The following is an 18,962-nucleotide window of genomic DNA, read 5'->3' as shown; positions in this document are numbered from 1 at the left end:
CAAAGCCAACGCAAAACAATTATCTATAAAATATCTATTTTTTCCAAAATTGTAAGACTACATTTGCAAAAACAAATTAAAGAGCTCCGGGATCTTTGTTAAAACATTTATTACGATTTGAATAAAAGTGCACAGTGTCTGAAATGGCTTAAAAACTAGACGTAGACATCCCAGTGCACGTTTTACTGTAATATTCGATTGATTGCTATCAAAGTAATTCTAAAAACGTGGCTTAAATGTGGCCGGATACTGGTTAAAACGCGGACGCAGTGCAGCATTGGATTTCTCGAACTTCTCGCCTGTATGGCCAAGAATAACCCCTTCGGCCATTTTGCCCGGCTGATCCTTAACATCTGATCGCTCGCCAGTGAACTCGGCCACGTCAATGATCCGGGGATTCTTGCGGTATCTATACCACCAGTACTCAAAGACCAATGTAACGCAGGCCATGCCAATGCCCACAAAGATCACAATGAAGACGCCACCAATGTTCTGGATGGATATGCCATCCGATTGATCCTCGGGCTTCTCGCACTTGGCCTGAGCTTCGTCGTTCTTCCACCACTTCTCCTTGAGCTTCTCCAGCTGTCGTTTGTTGAGAAGGGTCAAGATTCTAGGGGGATTAAGGATAGGTATAATATAAATATATATTATTTTGTATCTTTTACTCACGCATTATTGAACTGATCCTTAAGATGTGACCCCTGCTGAACCGCAATTGCATAGGGCTTCCTGGAAAACTCCTCACCCACCACCTGGAGATCGCAGTTCGTCAACTGCAGGTAGCGAATATCTGTGGCATCACCCAGGAAGGCGAATCCCGTGGCTGCCGTGGAGTTCCGGACCCGGGCCACTGCCTCATCGAGCGTGGCTGGTAGAGATGCCTCTTGCATGGCCTGCCACATCTTGGTGTACTTATCACTCACTGGATAATCCCAAACAGCCAGCTTAGAGCGCTCTAGAGGAGTCAGTGAATCGTTCAGGGACAGATCCTTCCAAATCTCATAGAACATCTGCTCTATGTTGGCCATACGCTCGAAATATGTCATCGCCGAAGAACCATTCAATGGAGCATACAAGATCTTGTACTGTTTGGCCAAGTCATCCAAACTTTCCACAGGTGTATCCAAACGGGATACGGTCAAGAAGGCAGCCAAATTGGCCGTGTATGAGGCAATGATGATGAAGCTTAGGTAAAAAACAAATGAATTATTAATTATAATACATTTTTATAGAAGGACAAAAAGAAAACCCACCCGAACAACCACCAAGTGGCAGCCACTAGACGTCCAGAAAGATTTTTAGGAGCTTCGCCACCTCCCTGAGGTGTCAAAGAAGTCATGCAGAACCAGAGGCACTCTTTAAGATTGAACTCCCTCTTCTCCTCATCATCCTTGTACTTCTCCCGATTATTCTGGTAACTATATGGACTCCAGCGATCAAAGATCCACATGAGAAAGCTGGTAAAGAAGTAGGCAGCCAGGATACAAAGCCACACATTCGTCTCCAAAACGGTGAGGAATTTGAAAAGTGAACTGGGAGAACTGGGTCGCTGCATCATAATGGTGATTCCGACCAGATCGTAGTATGGAACAGTAAAATCTATCACAATCTCTCTTTCAGCCATTACTGACATGCTACCAAGGCCAATATCCGCCTGTTTGTCTATTAACTTTTTCACAATGCCATTCCATTCACCCTTTTCGTCCATGTTGCCAAACTTGCCGTCCTCCACCTCCTGGATTGTATAATCAAAGTGAACGATCCCAGCAATCTCGTCGATCAGATCTATGCAGTATCCTTTGTATCCCTTCGGAGCCGTCTCATCGCGCATTATAAAGGGAGCTTGCTGTAAAATAAAAATGAAATACGTTAATACTTAAGATACTTATACAGAAATTGTTAGGGAAAACTTGGATTATTAAATTTACTTTGTTACTAAAACAACATACATTCAGTGTGATATAATTATATCTGATTTTACCTTTATTATGATGTTTAAAAATTATTACAAAGCTGTAAGGCTCAAACATTATGTTTGGACCAAAAGCGAGACACAAAAGACAATAAAAACCTTTAAAACAAGCAAGGAAAATAACAAAGCTAGATCGAAAAGTAAAAAGCCTATCTTATTTGTTTTAAAAATCCTCCTAAAACATTCGTTGTAAACCCCTATCTTGACCCACCAAAACAGTAAAGATTCGATAGACCGTATCCGCAGTCAGATTCCTCATCTGTTCCTCATCCTTGACGACCAGGGGTGATCTCAGACCGGCTGTCCAGGTGCCAATCGATTTGCTGTTCACGGAACTGCCACCACGAATCTGCAGCACGTTTATGTCCATTTCGAACTTCATATAGCTGTGGCCATTGAAGGGTTCTCCGGGTTGCGTGACGAAATCGAAGGTTCCGTAGGATGTCGGCTCGCTAATCTATGTAGTAAAAATACATACATAGAAGTGAGTAATCAACCTCAATTTGTTGTACAGGTGGGTAAAGCAACCTTGGTGAAGTATTCCCGAAGATCCACATTCCTTTGAGGTGTGTTACCACCTTGGAAATCATCACAGTTGATGTACTCCATGTCCTTCGGCCAGGCCCCTGATTGTAACATTTCTCTGGAAATATAAATGTAACTTAATATAAAGTAAGGATTATATATATATCACTTCACTTAATGGTGAGGAAACTCCTTAGAGCCAAGTCAAAGTAAAAAGCCGATGCCAACTGGGGCTCCTCGTTTAAATTATATGTGGTTCGTAGCAGTCCCAAGCGATCCCGATATTGTGTATACGCTATGGGCTTCATAAACATAATGGTCGCATTATCCCTCTGACTGCTAATCTCTCCTTCGTTCTGAGTGATGGCATGCCAGGCAAAATTACGCTCGAAATACGCCGGCTTTACGGATTCCAGAACCAAGCGAATCGATTGCAGATTGCCCAGAATAAAGAAGTTGTTTATGTCCAGATTCCTCAGCTTTTCGATCTGCTCCTCGCGCTCCCGTTTTCCATCCTTGGCTATACCAATGATGACATGACGAGTTTGAATGTTCTGCAGCAGGGACTTGTACTTGTGATCCATTATGAAGGTGTCATCGTACAGAATGGCAGCTGGTCAAGATATAGAAATTTGTTTCTGTTAGGTAATGGAATATTTAAAGGGTACATGGTACAATTTTTAATGATCCATAGTTTAAAAAATTTTTATAAATTAGAAATAATTTGAAAATCCTCTTACCGTTTGTAATATTGAGATGCGTCACTAAACTTCGGATAACCTCTGGAATGATATCTGCCGGCGGCATTACCTGCAATAAATACTTTTGCTTTGCCTCATCCAAATCACGCCACTGCCTCAAATCCCCCTCCTGACCATAGGAGGCACTAATGGTGGGCAATCCCAGGGCCTGAGTGAAACTCTTGACCGTTTCCGAGGCTATTCCCGATTTTGTGGTGTCCAGGATCAAATGGGGCGTCTGTTTCTTCTCAATACTTGTTGCGTACTTACTACAAACTAAGGAACGAATGAAATCATAAACATATTCAGTGATAGTCCCAATCGAAACTCACTGGTTTCCAGTAGCACTTTAGCATCCGATTTGTTCGCCTCTACGGAATCCATTTGTACCGAGAGCCCATATCGGATGTTCTTCTTCAAGTAGGTAATCGCCACATCAACCGCCTTGGCCGCCGGTTCATTATCCACCTCGTTGATGAACACTATCCCAAAGGATCGCAATGTATAAGTTAAATTGCATTTGAAGAAAGCATTACGTGGCTTTGCGTTTGTTTACTTGCCCTAGAACTCATTATGACTGGCACCACCCCATTAATCCACCCGACCAATATCTTTCTCCGCAGGTTCTATCTAATTAGTTTACTTAAAGTACACTGAACGAAGAGTGTTTTTGAGTTGTTGGATGTATTTCAAAAATTCTTGGAGATGATCTTGTTTAAAATAAAGTAAAACCTATCTTTTGCCTTTCGTTTCGATCCATAGTCATACAAATTCCAAACTAAACTATTTGAATCTCTTAACTTAGCCAAACAAACGTAGCCACAGCATAATAAAATGTGTATTACGATGAATCCTCAGATCGTCTATTGACGAATATGAATATAATATAATCGTTAAAATATCCTTCCTTTTTATAATATTACAAAGTAGTACAATCGAACCTTTTAGATGTTAGGAACTAAATCCATACAACCTAAATACTTATATCCCACACAATATTTCTATATCCATATCGATCGACTCTCAACTTACACACATTGATGTTTTGAGTAGTTTGTGCAGCGATCTCCCAACTCAAGGTGCTTAATAAAAATAAAAATCCAAGCAGCCAAACATTATTGGAAGTTTTAAGGTTCACCACAATCATTATGACTTTCACATATGGGGTTTTCAATTCAGGATTTCAGGAGTTGACCATTGACCGCACGGCACGAACAACAAAATACGACTGGGCAGGAAATTACGCTTTTAAAAAAGGATACAACCTATAGTGCCTCCGACAATTTCACTTTCAACACCGACAATGTGTGGACACATGGGTGTAACCTTGGTGATAATCAATTTGGTGGGTAATCGCCCACTAGCCCACAACACCATCACTCCAATCCCAAACCGAACATGAACACATATCCTAGTTCGATTGTTCGTGCTGGAACTGAAGCGTTAATTGGTGGCGGTTATGGAAGGAGGATTTGGTCGGTGGGGGAGTTATTATGAGGTATTGAGGAGCTTGTTATATTGTCAAATCAACATGAAATTATTATTGGAATCGGTGAAGGGGGAACTCTGGAAATGGGGTTAGAACGGGTAATATTTGTGAGTTTTTGATTTGAAAACTGATAAATAATAGATATTTAAATATAATAAATAAATAAAAAGAATCAAAACTATGAATCCTCTAATTAATTACTTGAATTTATTTATACCCCTTTATACTTGATTAGTTCTGACTCACACTATTTCTATCAAACCCAGACAAATCTACTGATAACGCTGAAACAATCGCAACAACAACATTTGACGAAAGTACAAAATTATTTTTATTTTTGATTAATTATACATTAAACGAACTTTATGCCCGACGTAATTTCTAGTGTAGAGCATGCACCCTACGAGCAAAAATTATAAAGAAAAACGTCGCCTAAAATAAACATCTAAACGATTCTGCAGCAGTTGCGCGAGCCGCATTTCAGATATAGCCACTCTCTCCCTATATATATATAGTCGTGCCCCGATGCGAATGGGGCGTTGTGTTGTTGGTGGCGGTGTCGACTAGCGAACATTGTCATTATGCGTAGACCTAGAGTTATCTTTAACTTACACAGTTCACGATGGTTAGATAGGTAGATGATACGTACATTACACAGATCGAATTATATATATATATGTATAGCTAAAGCCTACGTTGCGTGTATAAGCATAAATCTCACAAGTTCCAGTCATCGGGCCCCGACTCCTGGCGTATCACGGGCGGGGTGAGCGGCACTCTCGGTGCCCCGGGCACAGGAGTGGGCACAAGAGGCGCTGCTCCGCGTAGCGAGCTCCCGTAGTAAGGCGGTGGCCGGTGGCTATTGATGCTTGGCGAGTTCGAGCTGTGCGTGGACGAGGCGGAGGAGTCGCGCACTCGCCCTGCATCGAAAACAGGCGCCTGGGCATAGCGATGCGGGTGTCCCATTTGCGGCGTCTGTGACCGCGAATGGGAGCGATCCCGTCGCATCAGCTGCTCCTGATGCAGTCGTTGCTGCTGCACATATTGCTGCTTGCGCTGCTTGAGGAGCTGCTCGTCCCGCTGGAGCAGTCGCTGGCGCTGCTGCAGCTCATATTGCTGCCGCTGCATTGCACTCAGCCGGTTGGCCTTGCTCCACGGATTGCCGCCGAAGCAGAGGTTCGAAATGAAGACCACCGGCGAGAAGAGACGCAGCGAGATCTCACTAGACGGAAGTCAAATTTTTAGTTATTTATATTTATAGCTAGAGTACAGAAGAGCTTCTCTAAATCGAATTTTTACTAGTAACAAAGGAAAAGGGGGTGGTTTAGATTTCATTCAAGGTATATAAATAGAACGAACCAATCTGATGATTAAAATGTAAGGTAAGGACACTATAAAGTTTTACTTCGACCAATTCGACTTAGTGAAGCTGGACTGTGTTACCAAACCGAAATCACTTACGTAGTGTCCACAATGGGCTTCGCCTCATTGCCGCTGAGTATAAACAGGGGGAAAAATATGGAGAAGATGCAGCTGCTGACGATCACCGAGCTGGAGAGGTTCGTCAGCACGGTGAGCGGTATGCCGAAACCGAAGAAGTAGGGCCAATTCTTCTCAATGTAGGTGAGCCTTCGATGCAGCTCCCAGCCCATGTTGAACCACTTGTACTCGAAGGAGTACAGCGAATAGAGCAGGCACAGATGCACGAAGCACAGACCAGAGCCCACATACCTGACGGGCACCAGATTAACCAGCATGCTCTGGACCAGGAACAGCATCTGCACTACCATACTGAACAGGAAGTCGGCCACCAGTTTGCTGATCCCGGGAATCAGCTGTGGGCGGCCCTTCCTCACGCGATAGGCGGCATTGGCTATGTCCGCGAACCACAGGGAGCTCACAATCTTGGAGAGCATGAAAATGGGCAGCACCCACATCATGCCGAAGAGCAGCGACAGGATGGGATGCAGCCAGCCCCAGACCACGGGCAAGGTTTCCGATTGTGCTCCATAGAAGATGGTGAGGCAGAACTTGAGCGTGGGCAGTAGGGCGGACTCGAACAGGACGATGCTCAGCCAGGTGAAGCCGCCGTTGAGCATGCAGCACTTGAACAGCTTCTTGGCGATCTTTTTCTCACTGTATGTGTGTGGCGGGATTATAAAATAAATGCGCAATTAATGTATTTATAAGCACACTGGTTCTTTGTTTGTCACCTACCCCTGAGGCTGCTGCTCCTGGGCGTTGGGCTTCTTGCCCAGGATCTTCTCCAGCGTGCGCTCATCGGCGTTCTCCTCCGCCTGCTTGGCGTACTCCTCGCGGATCATGGCAGCCGCAGAACTGGGAACTGGTGACGGGGATCTTCTTGCCCGTTCGTAACGATCCTTGTCAGTGCGACGCATCTGGTGGCGGTGCTCCTGCTCGGCATTCTGGCGGTTCACCTCGTCGTCGATGTGCAGGACCAGTGTCATGCCACGTATGCTGTCCCACAGGCCGTACAGAATGCCCAGGGTGATGTTCTATGTTAGATGTACAACGCATTTAGAAAAGGGCCCCATTGTTTGTGGGAATCGCAGCTGAATCTCACCTTTATCGCCGCCATCTCGCGTGGACAGACCTTAGTTCCTGGTCGGGGTCATTACGAAATGGACATGCAAGCATACGAAACGTGTTTAGCTACTCGGGAGCGTATCAAAATGTGGCAGTGGGTCTTTGAATAAATTTGCGTTGTGCTGTGCGAGACGAAGACAAAACATCGTTGGCGCCTTTACACTGCACAAAATAGCGAGTGCCCTGGTCATCTGACTGAATTTGTCTTCCCTGCTACTTTCACTTACATACTTATCGCAGTGCCTTTAGTTGTTGATTGATTTGTGGAAGTGTGCAGGACCTAAAAACCATTGAACTTTGTGCTGAATTTAATAATAATAATAGTTGTTTTGCTTCGTGTAAAATCACACGGTTGCCACCTGATGCGCAAGGGGCGTTTATCAACACTCAGTCAGTGATGCGTGGGAGGGCAGTGTTGCCAACTATCGATAGTATGTACCGTTATGAGATGACAATCGTTGAAATGATTTGTGCTAATAATACTTAAATAAATACTTTAGGAGCTGTTTTAAATAATTGTTTAACTAAACGTAGTTTACATGTTTTAAAAAATCTCAATTTAACTCGATATTTTATGTTCTTACTTATAATTCCACAACAGTTTGTGTTTTGTCGCACTTTGAAAATATGTTTTTTATCTTTTCGATAACTTTTAAGCTGAACATATAAGTTGATATATGTATGTATTTCTTATCACTCACATCAATAAGATAATAGTGAATAATAACGGTATTCGATAACGCTACAATATATCGATAACTAAACTGCGATGTGGCATTCCCATCCCTACAGCTACAGGTAAGGAAATCAGGTATAACGAACATTCTTCTCCTGACAGGGGACAGAAATAAACCGTAAGTCCTCAACTTGTTGAATATATAGTAGGCATAAATCGCCTTGCTAATCACAATACATTTTTGATTATCAAAAGAATATCTTTGAAGTAATAAGTAAAGTTTTTCCCCGATTCATAAGCCCGCCACAATCGCAATTTGAAAATATCAAACGTAAATAATGCAAAATAAGACCGTAGACTAGTGATTAATTAGTGTGTGACTTTATTCTTTGAATTTGATAACGGGGTGTTTGGTTCTTAATCCCCTTTTTTTGTTGATATACGGAAATTACATATGCATGTTTATTCACATTTGTGTATGTATCGAAATGTGTGGGATTTAGCCGTTTTCAATACGCAAATAACGTAAAAGAAAACCTTAAATCAGGTGTCAACCGTATGTTATGCGCATGCAAGCGCTTAATTGATTACCCATTTTACCGTTAGTCAACAAACGGACGACAAGATCTGTCGTGTTTACCTAGCAAACACATACATACGCACAAGCACCCACCCGTGACATTTTCCATACGCTTGTGTGTGTGTGTCTGCGTGGAAAACAAACTGTGTGAAATGCCATTTTCAATCTTGGCTTTTTATTGCAGATTAACCGTAACATCCCCCCATCCAGCCATTCCATTATTCCATCATCTCTGTGTGGGAATAATCAATACTGCACATATACTGAGCCAGCGGCAACAGCAAAAACAACAAGAAATAATGGTGTGGTCTAGTGATAAGCAACAACAGTAGGGCCACAGCCCGGCCCCACCCCCTCAGCCCACCGCCCATCGCCCACTAACGCCGGAGCAGGAATTCCAACAGGAGGAGTCACAAAAAGCAATTACCATCGCACAACTCAAATTTCCTGTCATTCCTCCATCATTCCGGGCGACAGAAAGTGGAAATAATGTCACGCGAGGAGCGCAAACCCATCGTGGACACCTCGAATAGCAGCAGTTCCAGCAGCGGCGATGATGAGGTGCATCCTGTGGTGCGACGACGCAGTACCCGGGACACGGTGCTGGCTGGTCCCCAGAAGGATGCAGGGTGCTGCGATCCTTCGAGCACGCCGCACCGATTCCTGGCCCTGCTCTTCATGTGCCTCCTGGGTTTTGGTAAGTCTATGTCACCATATACCATTTTTGGAATCATAGGATAGTGAAGATCCTAACTTTAAGATATTTTGAAATTCGTAGAAGTCTGAAAAACTCAAAAATCTAAAAAAAATGTAATAACAATTATATTTAAATTGGTAGTCTACATTTTTTAAAATTAAATAATTTTTTTAAGGGTTTTAAAATGTATTATTACTGTAGGAAATTATAAGTCCTCTTCATATCCTCTTCATATGTAGTTAGTGGTTCTACATTTATTGGTTCTAAACAAAACCAACAATTTTCATTTAATATTTTATAATATGGGGCTATGATGAATATTATTATTCAAATACTCCAATTAAATGAATCTGATACAAAATAATATCGGTTTTTGATAAATATTTCCAAAAGTCTGTGCTGGAGATCGGTTTTGAAACCTTTTTTCGAAATAAAATTTAATATAGATATTAATTTGGAATAATTATTATACAACCTAATATATCATCTTTTGATCTCTTTTTTAGGTTCCTATTTTTGCTACGATAACCCCGGTGCCCTGCAGGACGTCTTCCAAAAGGAACTCGACCTCAGCTCCACAGAGTTCACGCTGATATACTCCATATACTCGTGGCCAAACATCGTGCTCTGCTTTGTGGGCGGCTTCCTTATCGACCGGGTGTTCGGAATCCGTCTGGGCACCATTATCTACATGCTGATCGTGCTCGTTGGCCAGCTAATCTTCGCCACCGGCGGAGTACTGGGTCACTTCTGGTTGATGATCGTGGGACGCTTTGTGTTCGGCATCGGGGCTGAGTCGCTGGCTGTGGCCCAAAACAGCTACGCAGTGCTGTGGTTCAAGGGCAAGGAGCTGAACATGGTCTTCGGACTGCAATTGTCGGTGGCTCGCTTCGGCAGCACCGTCAACTTTTGGATAATGCAACCTCTATATGGCTATGTCTCGAAATCGTACTCTGGATACAAGGGTCTGGGAGTGGCCCTTTTCCTGGCTTCTTCCACGTGCGTGATGTCGCTGATCTGCACCTTGATTCTGGGTAGGATATCACTTATGAAATATCCTTTATAAGAATTTAATATAATATCATTATATTAATATATAGGATATCATTTTGTAATATCCTTTATAAGAATTTAATATGATTTCATTATGTTAATATAGAGAATATCATTTTTTGCAATATCTTTATAAGAATTTAATATATGTAATATCTCTTTTTAGGTTGGATGGACAAGCGTGCGGAACGGATTCTTAAGCGAAATAATAATCCTGGTGGAGAGATAGCCAAGCTCAGTGATATAGTCACCTTCAAGCTGGACTTTTGGATGGTGTCGGTGGTCTGTGTGGCTTATTATGTGGCCATCTTTCCTTTTGTCGCCTTGGGCCAGGCCTTCTTTGTCAGCAACTTCCACATGACTCCGGATGAGGCGAACACGGTCAACTCGATTGTCTACCTGATCTCCGCCATAGCATCGCCCCTGTTTGGCTTCGTAATCGACAAGGTCGGAAGGAATGTAACCTGGGTGTTTTGTGCCACCATCTCCACGCTGCTGGCCCACTTCCTGCTGACCTTCACCCACTGGGATCCGTACATCGGGATGAGCATCATGGGTTTGTCCTATTCCATGTTGGCGGCTAGTCTGTGGCCTCTGGTTTCGTTGATTGTGCCCGAATATCAACTGGGCACGGCATATGGCTTGTAAGTATACTGATATGCTGACTTTTGGAATAGATTTAAATCCTTTATGGTTAACTTTTCAGCTGCCAGTCGGTGCAAAATCTGGGATTGGCAGTGGTCACCATTGCAGCGGGCATTATTGTGGACAGCAGCGGTGGCAGTCACTTCTGGCTGCAGATATTCTTCATGTTCTTCCTGCTGAGTAAGGCTAAACTTCAATCTTATAAACATTATAATAAACCCAATTATTTTTATAGTCTCCCTGTTGGCCACCTGTGCGATTTGGGCCTACAACCGTAAGCATCAGGGCAACCTAAATATGTCACCTGCCCAGCGGGCCACATATCACACCTCGATGTACGTGAATATTGAGTCGAGTTGAGCATGCTATTGATGTCTTGATGTTGTGTTCTAATCCCCTATGATGACACACCTCCACATCCGCCTCTGACTAATAAACATTCTCTTTCTAAATGTATTTGCTTTGTGTACATGCCAAAAGCGCGATGCAGTGCCCATTCGTGAACAGGCGGCCTTTGTTGGGCAACCGAGTGCAATAGATCGATTATCTGTTACTAACCAATAACCAAATGTGATGTTAATGCCATCTCTCTATCTAAACTTGACTATGCAACACGGAGCACATTCTTTTAACCGCACAATCGTCGTGGTCGTTCGATCGTTCTAACTCCTAGCCAATATTCTATGATACATATCAAATCGTAAACTATTGTTATATTTATACTTTTTTGTTTTATATGTTGAATAAATTTATGTAAATGTACATTCACCAAATTAAATATCGAAACCAATGTGTCTGGGTTAAAGTTGGTAGTTGTGAAAGATGCTGTGTTTGATCTTGATTCCATTTTATTTTCCTTGCAAATATCTTTTTGAAGAATATATTGTATTTGTACAAAATAAATAAAATAAATTAACTAAAGCATAAACAGAAATTCAAAGAATTTTGGTGTGGTTATCGTTTTGTTTTACATTTCCCACATGAATTTAACAAAAATAATATAAAAATTTCTATGATGCATAGACTAGAGAAAACAAAATACAATTTCAAATCTTGAAAAATGATATTCAGAGCAAGTCACAAAAGAATTATAAAATAATAATAAACACATAGATGAATTAATACATTTCTTTTTCCATTTTGAGAATTATTTGGTTGGGAGAGAAACAAAGTTGGGAAGGGATGAGAAACGAATTTGAAACTAAAAATGTGTCATTCGCTATTGAGTTACTAAAAATGCATTCCATTTAATGTGGGCCATTAAAGTTAAGGCCTTTTTCGAGCCTTTTCAGTTAGCTGCATTTTGTAAATTAGTAAATATTGGGAAGTTCGATTCCCGTTTCGCTTGAACTTAACTAAGAGCTTCGTTGAATTTTCTAGTTATTATGAAAGTTGTTGATTTTTTCGTTGGTAATTTCTAAGGTTAGTTTAGCAATGAGTTGCTTGATTTTTTCAATATTTTTTTTTTGGTCGTTTTGTTTTTGCGTTTGTTAGATGAGGCTAGGGCCAAAAGCATTGAAGGATAGTCTAGCTCTGTCTGTCACCCCGGACATTTATATAGCATATGCGTATTATCTATATTGTCAGTTTGGACCGCTCCATGGGTGGGGTTATTCATCCAGGGTCTCGACCTCGTCGGCTGCCACAATGTCTCGCTTGGCGGCAGTCTTAATGCTGGCCAGATACTTCTCGGCATCGAAGCGCTGGCTCTCATCCTGCAGATCCTGTTGTCGAAAGAAGAAATCACTTTATAGTAGCTTCCAAAATAACTAGGTTTCTCAAAAACAGGGTCGAGCTTACCTTGGACAAACATATGTATGTACATTTGGAACATTTAATGCCTAAGTTAGCCATTTTGGGGTGCTTTTTGGTGAGCGTGCTTTGGATGAGTTAGCAGTTCAATGGTAATACACATTTACAATGCACTATATGCGGTGTGTCAGTTAAACCCAGCCAAGCTTTGTTACGGACTTTGAAAGCCCTTATGTTTATTAGATTTTTTTTTATAAATCGTACTGAATATGTGTGTTTGGGGGATAAAACGCTTAAAACTATGTTTGTTACACTTGTTATAAGTCTTATTAAAACATTAATTACAGCTTTGCAAATGTTTTGTGTGAATTCGAGAATGTTTGTTAATGGTTAGACGGTTCGAACCGCGTTTTCAGTTTACCTCTAGCGAAGACTTAATCTGTTTCACAGCCAAAACACAGATTCTCCCTATAGTTACATTTCTTTTTTCAATTTTATGCATTAGATGTATCGTTACGTCTAAGACTAGCGAATAGTTTCACTTTGTAATTGGTTTGGTTTCGTTGGTATGTCTTTAAGTATATGACTGGATGATAATAATAATGGTGTTCATTCGAATCATTATCAAATTCTTCATGTTTTGCGCTTGTTAATGGTTAGTAATATTAAATTAAAGGAGCAAGAATTCTGCTTTGTGATGATTCGAAATGAAAAGCATTGCCTATCTGTGGCTGAGATTCAATTATGATCGATACGTATTCCGGCTACGTAATCGGGGTGTTACAAAAATTATTCGAAATTAGAAGAAAACACGATTATTGTTTGATTCTTGCTCGCACAAGGCCATGGAGAATTCATCGTCCTCGCAGTAGCGTTGGAAAATTGCCTTCACCTGGGATGCTTGATAGTTAGACTGGCGATTCTTTCCCTGTGGAGCAAGCGATCCACCCACCGTGTTGGTTATGATTTGCAATTGCTTATTATACAGGTTTCGATCGGACATGGCCGATGGCTTGGGAAGGCGACGGGTCTCGCGATCGACGATGATCCCTTTTGATTGCTTGTTAGTGATGGTTATGGGATTGTCTGCTGCTGCTGCATCAACAGCAGCTCCTCCAACGGTGGTGCTGGTGATGTTGGTGTTTGGGGTGGAGGTTACTGTATATATAGCTGTAGGCGCAGTCGAAATTGTTATTACTGATGGGTTAGGTGCAATGGTGGTGTTGATGAAGTCGGGGGAGTTCGAAGAGTGTACGATACTGTCGACGGGGACATCGTGTGGCGGAATTACCTTGTTGCGCAGAATCGAGGGCGTTGTTTCCTGCATCTTTTGCCAGTCGGTGGGCAAGGCCCAGGCGTGAGGACTCTTCGAGTAGTAGATCAAGTGTTCAATATCGTAAGAGACGCGAGCTGTAGTGTGGTAATTTACATATTAGATACATAGTACATCATTAAATAAAACTTAAAGCCCTGAACTAAAGGATTCAATCTTACATGCATTGCTTTTCAAAGGATTAAGGCCTGCCAATTCGTCCACATCAAACTTCTCGCGAACTCCCTTGGACTCCGGCGTGGACTCCTTGCGCGAAAAGTGGCTGCGACGCGATCTGGCCAAGCCATTCTGATTGTTAGTCGAGGATCCACCATTGGTAGGCTCTGCAAACACTTCGTCGTCGCCCTCGCCATTATTGTTGGTGGCCGAGGAGGCGGCGTAGTTCAGTCCAATGCCGCTGTCCGTGCCAGGCAGCAAAAATTGTGGTGGCCCGCCTCCGGGTAGCGGAGTCGATGGCGTGGTCACTGGGCTCACCAGAGAAGTGCCGTCGAAAGCGGCGCCAGCCTCAATGGAGGCCAGAAACTCCGAGCTGCTGAAATAGTCATCGAGGACGAGCTTGGCCACCTGGTAAAGATTGGGTTATATTATTTAGGGGATTTAATGAAATATTAATGACTCCACTTACGCGCACTAATTCGCAGCAGTCGCCGGTGATCTTGATAAGGTGCTGGCCCACGTTGACCGTGAACTTGTATTCACCTACGGAAGCATCGTTTGTGGAATATGAGTGCATAAGGAGCTGCTGATTGGGACGCAAGACTTTACCGGCAGCGGCTGTCGCCTGAGCATGTGCCGCCGCTGCTGCTGCGGCTGCTACTGCGGCAACTTGCTGCTGCTGCTGCTGTTGCTGGTGGTGCGTTTGGTGGTGCACCTGCTGCGAGATCTGCTGTGCAGCAGCGGTGGCGGTCATGAAATTCTGGGCGGAGTTGAAGCTCAGCCGGTTGGCCAGACTGCTTCCGCTTGGAGTGCGCGGCTGCACGATGGCGTCGTCCGAGTTGGACGAGTTCAGCGAGGAGCACGATCCTCCGGCGCCGGGAGCGGGTTCCAGGCGGACCGGCGAGGCGTTACGACGGATGGTGTCCTCCATCAATTGTTTGGCGTAGCTGTCGTTTAAAGAAATCATATTTTAATAAGAGCGTCTTAAGAATGTGACGGAATCTGAGTTTGGGACTGCCAATCGTTATCGATTTTTACGGTTAAACTTTAGTGTTTATGATAGTATTTTTTTGAGTTGTCAACTTTAGCACAAAGCTAAATACAGCAGTGGTAAAAATAATAGTTCCTTGATATATCATACAACTTTAATACTAACAAGGACTCGAGAAAGGAGTTATAGGTACTTGGTAATATTTAAAGTGAGGATAGAGCAGCCCTTAAAAATGGGTGCCATCCGAAAAAAGCATAGGAACATAAAAACAAATTGGCGTTTAATTTGAAGAGAAAACGTACCTTAGGCATAGTATGACTATTAAGTATTAACTTATGTATTGTGATAAAAAAAAATAAAGCAAGGTCGTCCCATTTATAAAATGTTTTTTATATACATTTACATTACTCACTTAATTTTCTCCTCGGCTGGACCAGTAATCTGTACCAAACGCTCCTTGGCGCCCGGGTTGACTAATAAAGAAATAGCATTAATAAATTGTGTCGTGAAAATCAGTTAAAATACATTAAAATGAAATAATAAAATGGTAATAAATATTTATAGCATGGAAATAAAATGGTATAAGAATATGACTGATGGTAGTAAACGATATATTTAGGTGGTATCATAAAATGGACTCATGCGAAATTTTGGTACAAGCCACCAGCCAATAATTGAGTGCAAAAAGCGTGCCAAATGAAATGCGGGTGCAATGAGGATAATTAAAACCAGCCTTCTGGGGGTTACCTCTTTGAAACGATATAATGGTTTCGCTTAGTTCCTCGATCATGTGCACGCGTCGCCCCTTGATGCCCATGACTTTGTGGCCACGGGATTTTTGGGAATACATTTTTTAAAATTCATATTCATAGATCAGTGTGTTCCGGGACACTTGATAGCTGGGGAAAACTCACCTTTGCCGGAGTCGGCATTGCGAATCACGACCTCATCCTTGCAGTACGTCTTGCCGGGAATCTTGGTCGGTTTGGGAAACTTGCCCGAGTTACGGATGACCTCACCAGGCGGCAGCAGCATGTGCTGCTGGTTGGGTGAGCCAACGGCCGCAATGGCCGCTGCTTGGGCGGCTGCGGCTGCAGAGGCCGCATTGAAGACGGCTGCAGCGGCGGCTGCGGCTCCAACATTGACACCGCCAACACCGCCGCTGAGGCCGAATGTGGGGGAGGTGCTGAAGGCGCCTGACTGAACGCCAGCATCGTACTGATATTCCGTGGGCAGCTGGAAGAGAGGATTGGTCATTAGATTCTGTTTGGAGATCGTTTCTAGCCCGCAAAAATCCATTAAGTTAGATTAATTGAAGATAATGTGTTAATTACTTGACAATTATTTGTTAATTTTCCCAAAACACGCAATTAACACGTTATTCTTAGACAGACTCTTTGGCAGACTCACCTCCACGTTGGAGATCTGCTGCTTGGACTTATAGTACGCGATTGTGTCGTCATTGTCCCAGCTCTTGGCGCGCAGCTCGATGAGTTCGAGCAGCTTGAGGCGCGTCGTTATGTTCAGCCGTTCGTCCTGCGAAGCGTTGCGGAAAACGACAAAGGCCCGATCCAGTGTGTCCTTGGACACCGCCTCCAGCTGCGGTCCATGCACCCGCAGGTTGTGCAGCAGCAGCGTGATCGAGTCCGGAGTGGTGTTGCATGACTGCAGGCCCACGGCGACGTTGTCTATCAACTGGATGAGCTCCTCGATCACCAGGTAGCTGTTCTTTAACGACGATCGTGACTGTGTCTTCAGTGGGCGTGGCGCCTCAATGTTTTTCACGGCGCGTCCCAGGTGTGTGTGGGCCATTTTCGGTATTCGTTGGTTTCGATAGTGTCTCAGTGAAGTCTATAGGTTGTCCTGCCTGTTGTCCGATTTCGCTGAGCTCAGCTAAAAGGTCTGGTTATTTGTTCGTTCGTTTGAATGTTTGCTGAAGAATTGGTGAAAAAGAAATCGTAGAAGCTTTTTTCCGCACCTCCCCCTGGAAGAAAGGAGATTATTTTAGGGGTTTCTTTAAATTGAAGATTCTTAGGTTATTGATAATTTATTTTAATTCAACTATAGATACTTCAATCAAAAATCCTATGCATAAATGACAAGTGGAAAATGTCAAACAGGCGATTTTGAAGCAAGAACAAAATGTAGTAGGCTAAGGACACTAAATTCTTTTTAATAAATATTTAGATTGAAACCGTTGAAATTGGGGACCCTCCTTTAGCTATAAAATAATCCAAAAACTAAAATGATAATTTCTGTAAAAAATTCGTATTAAAAAGGGTTAATAATGTAGTTATAACATGACTTTTTTCTATGTTTAGATTGGGAAAATTCTATTGAACTCAAAGAAAATGAGAACTAAACATAGGAAAAGTTTGTAAGAAACCAAAGTTCGAGTTACAGAGAATAAACCAAAGAAAACTAATTAGTTCAACTTAATTAAAGATAGTAATTGGATAGTTCTAAGGAAAGCTTTGAAAGCCAAGACTTTTAGTTCTTGAGGATATGGGTATAGCCTCATTTCTTTCTGAATCTTGAGAATTGCGACGCACAGCTCTCGTATATCTTTGGCCTTAGCGATGATTCGCGCGTGTGATAAGCGGCTTTAGCTGATAACACCTGGATTTATCTATAGTTTAGTGGCCAATTAACCCATTGGCGCCCTCGCGGCTTTTGCTGACTCAATCGTTCCGGTGGTGCGAAGTACCAAAAGCGAAATATGTAAATAATTAATGAAAATTGTTTGCATAAATGGGAACAACAAACGGACGGCCATTTGTGTTGTTTTTAGTTCGACTTTCGCTCCATGCGAACACATTTCATTTTTTTTTTAAATATCACTTACAGTCGCTGCAGCAGCAACAACAACAAAAACAGGCAACAGAAATATTACAAAAAACTGAAATTATCCGTGGGTGGGAGGGAGAGGGGAACGAGAGAGAGAGAGAGGCGATCGTTCTATTGAATCATATGTCGAGAATAGCAACAACAAGAATGGCCTCTGCCGACGTCGACGCAGGCAGCGCAGCTGGCTCCCGTTGGGCGTTGAACAAAAATGCAAGTCGATTGAAGTAAAATTCGGCAACGGCGTTTAATTATTAATAAATCAAATCCCTTTTGGGCTTGAAAACTCCGCGAAATTGAGTAATATTTTGATGGCACGGCGAGCGTTTCGTTAAATTGAGCAAACTGCGCGTTTCGCTGGCGACCGACTTTCCACTCGCTTTTAAGATCTTACACTTTTCGCGTTGGGCTCTCTTTTGCGATATAGTTGGTAAGGCCCCCGACTCGGAACGCTTGTTTATTTGGTGTATTTTCCACCGAAATTCCAATTAAAATGCAAAAGCTTACCAAAACCAAAATCTCTGCGACTCGACTGCGAATGAAATTATGATGTTGCCACCGTGACGCAAAAAGCCATTCAGCGCGAGGCGTTGCCACCTGGTCGAACAAGTTCATCTCTAGCTATCGGTAGAGCAATAAGCTGTTCAGACAAGGGCACATCTGCATCAATTACTATTATGAAACCGTTAGATTTATTTGTAATAACGAATTGTGTGGCAAACAAACGAAAGAAACAGTTGGTACTGTCTTCTTCTTCTTCATTCTTATTCGGTGTACAGACTTTTTGAAAGCCTATCATCTACGTTTGCAGAAACTCCGCTTGGTGTGAACGCCCCCAAAATTTTTCTTCCATGAGTATTATTAAATCGTTAAATATTTATTTTTACCATATATTTAAA

The 18,962-nt window shown here is 42.6% G+C and overlaps 4 protein-coding genes across 13 annotated transcripts; 1 reads left to right on the top strand and 3 right to left on the bottom strand.

Annotated features, from left to right (window-relative positions):
* Window positions 1-92: 92 nt before the first annotated feature.
* Window positions 93-4,456, bottom strand: Ir25a (ionotropic receptor 25a). The gene is made up of 9 exons (XM_017070641.4): window positions 4,273-4,456; window positions 3,573-3,722; window positions 3,241-3,516; window positions 2,675-3,113; window positions 2,504-2,618; window positions 2,187-2,432; window positions 1,257-1,849; window positions 673-1,188; window positions 93-613 (listed from the first exon to the last, which is right to left on the bottom strand). Exons 1-9 carry the CDS (start codon window positions 4,385-4,387, stop codon window positions 220-222), a joined length of 2,844 nt encoding a protein of 947 aa, XP_016926130.3. The 5' UTR covers window positions 4,388-4,456; the 3' UTR covers window positions 93-219.
* A 580-nt stretch (window positions 4,457-5,036) lies between these two features.
* On the bottom strand, window positions 5,037-7,712 carry tank (EI24 domain-containing protein tank). Of its 4 annotated transcripts, none has more exons than XM_017090113.4 (5): window positions 7,564-7,712; window positions 7,314-7,351; window positions 6,947-7,245; window positions 6,191-6,865; window positions 5,037-5,951 (listed from the first exon to the last, which is right to left on the bottom strand). In XM_017090113.4, exons 2-5 carry the CDS (start codon window positions 7,326-7,328, stop codon window positions 5,447-5,449), a joined length of 1,494 nt encoding a protein of 497 aa, XP_016945602.3. In that variant the 5' UTR covers window positions 7,329-7,351; window positions 7,564-7,712; the 3' UTR covers window positions 5,037-5,446. The 4 variants fall into 4 exon arrangements, with proteins under 4 accessions (XP_016945602.3, XP_016945592.3, XP_016945611.3 ...); XM_017090103.4 differs by having other exon boundaries at window positions 7,314-7,498; window positions 7,564-7,702; XM_017090122.4 differs by having other exon boundaries at window positions 7,568-7,695.
* Window positions 7,713-8,124: 412 nt separating this feature from the next.
* Window positions 8,125-11,773, top strand: LOC108021452 (lysosomal dipeptide transporter MFSD1). The gene is made up of 7 exons (XM_017090183.4): window positions 8,125-8,190; window positions 8,777-9,289; window positions 9,796-10,323; window positions 10,509-10,986; window positions 11,049-11,167; window positions 11,223-11,322; window positions 11,468-11,773. Exons 2-7 carry the CDS (start codon window positions 9,082-9,084, stop codon window positions 11,523-11,525), a joined length of 1,491 nt encoding a protein of 496 aa, XP_016945672.1. The 5' UTR covers window positions 8,125-8,190; window positions 8,777-9,081; the 3' UTR covers window positions 11,526-11,773.
* Window positions 11,774-11,817: 44 nt separating this feature from the next.
* On the bottom strand, window positions 11,818-18,670 carry mxt (Eukaryotic translation initiation factor mextil). Of its 7 annotated transcripts, XM_017089542.4 has the most exons (10): window positions 18,571-18,670; window positions 16,630-17,203; window positions 16,134-16,455; window positions 15,967-16,038; window positions 15,632-15,692; window positions 14,838-15,175; window positions 14,698-14,771; window positions 14,234-14,636; window positions 14,031-14,149; window positions 11,818-12,711 (listed from the first exon to the last, which is right to left on the bottom strand). In XM_017089542.4, exons 2-10 carry the CDS (start codon window positions 17,029-17,031, stop codon window positions 12,598-12,600), a joined length of 1,905 nt encoding a protein of 634 aa, XP_016945031.3. In that variant the 5' UTR covers window positions 17,032-17,203; window positions 18,571-18,670; the 3' UTR covers window positions 11,818-12,597. The 7 variants fall into 7 exon arrangements, with proteins under 7 accessions (XP_016945031.3, XP_016945030.3, XP_016945032.3 ...); XM_017089541.4 differs by having other exon boundaries at window positions 14,698-15,175; XM_017089539.4 differs by lacking the exon at window positions 11,818-12,711 and having other exon boundaries at window positions 12,947-14,149.
* Window positions 18,671-18,962: the final 292 nt, after the last annotated feature.

The sequence above is a fragment of the Drosophila suzukii genome, chromosome 2L, assembly GCF_043229965.1.
Source record: "Drosophila suzukii chromosome 2L, CBGP_Dsuzu_IsoJpt1.0, whole genome shotgun sequence".
Taxonomy (NCBI): Eukaryota; Metazoa; Arthropoda; class Insecta; order Diptera; family Drosophilidae; genus Drosophila; species Drosophila suzukii.
The sequence above is the reverse complement of the archived record's forward strand: the minus strand, read 5'-3'. Positions and strand labels throughout refer to the sequence as shown.

Coding starts and splice junctions, on each gene's coding strand:
- Ir25a (XM_017070641.4), bottom strand. CDS start 4,387: ATGATTGTGGTGAACCTTAAAACTTCCAATAATGTTTGGCTGCTTGGA. Junction 1,189..1,256: donor GCCACTTGGTGGTTGTTCGG/GTGGGTTTTCTT, acceptor TTTTTACCTAAG/CTTCATCATCATTGCCTCAT. Junction 614..672: donor AAGGATCAGTTCAATAATGC/GTGAGTAAAAGA, acceptor TAATCCCCCTAG/AATCTTGACCCTTCTCAACA.
- tank (XM_017090113.4), bottom strand. Junction 6,866..6,946: donor CAGGAGCAGCAGCCTCAGGG/GTAGGTGACAAA, acceptor ACACACATACAG/TGAGAAAAAGATCGCCAAGA. Junction 5,952..6,190: donor AAGCCCATTGTGGACACTAC/GTAAGTGATTTC, acceptor ACTTCCGTCTAG/TGAGATCTCGCTGCGTCTCT.
- LOC108021452 (XM_017090183.4), top strand. CDS start 9,082: ATGTCACGCGAGGAGCGCAAACCCATCGTGGACACCTCGAATAGCAGC. Junction 9,290..9,795: donor CATGTGCCTCCTGGGTTTTG/GTAAGTCTATGT, acceptor TCTCTTTTTTAG/GTTCCTATTTTTGCTACGAT. Junction 10,324..10,508: donor GATCTGCACCTTGATTCTGG/GTAGGATATCAC, acceptor ATCTCTTTTTAG/GTTGGATGGACAAGCGTGCG.
- mxt (XM_017089538.4), bottom strand. CDS start 17,031: ATGGCCCACACACACCTGGGACGCGCCGTGAAAAACATTGAGGCGCCA. Junction 15,176..15,631: donor CCAGCCGAGGAGAAAATTAA/GTGAGTAATGTA, acceptor TTTAAACGACAG/CTACGCCAAACAATTGATGG. Junction 14,637..14,697: donor ACTGCTGCGAATTAGTGCGC/GTAAGTGGAGTC, acceptor AATCTTTACCAG/GTGGCCAAGCTCGTCCTCGA.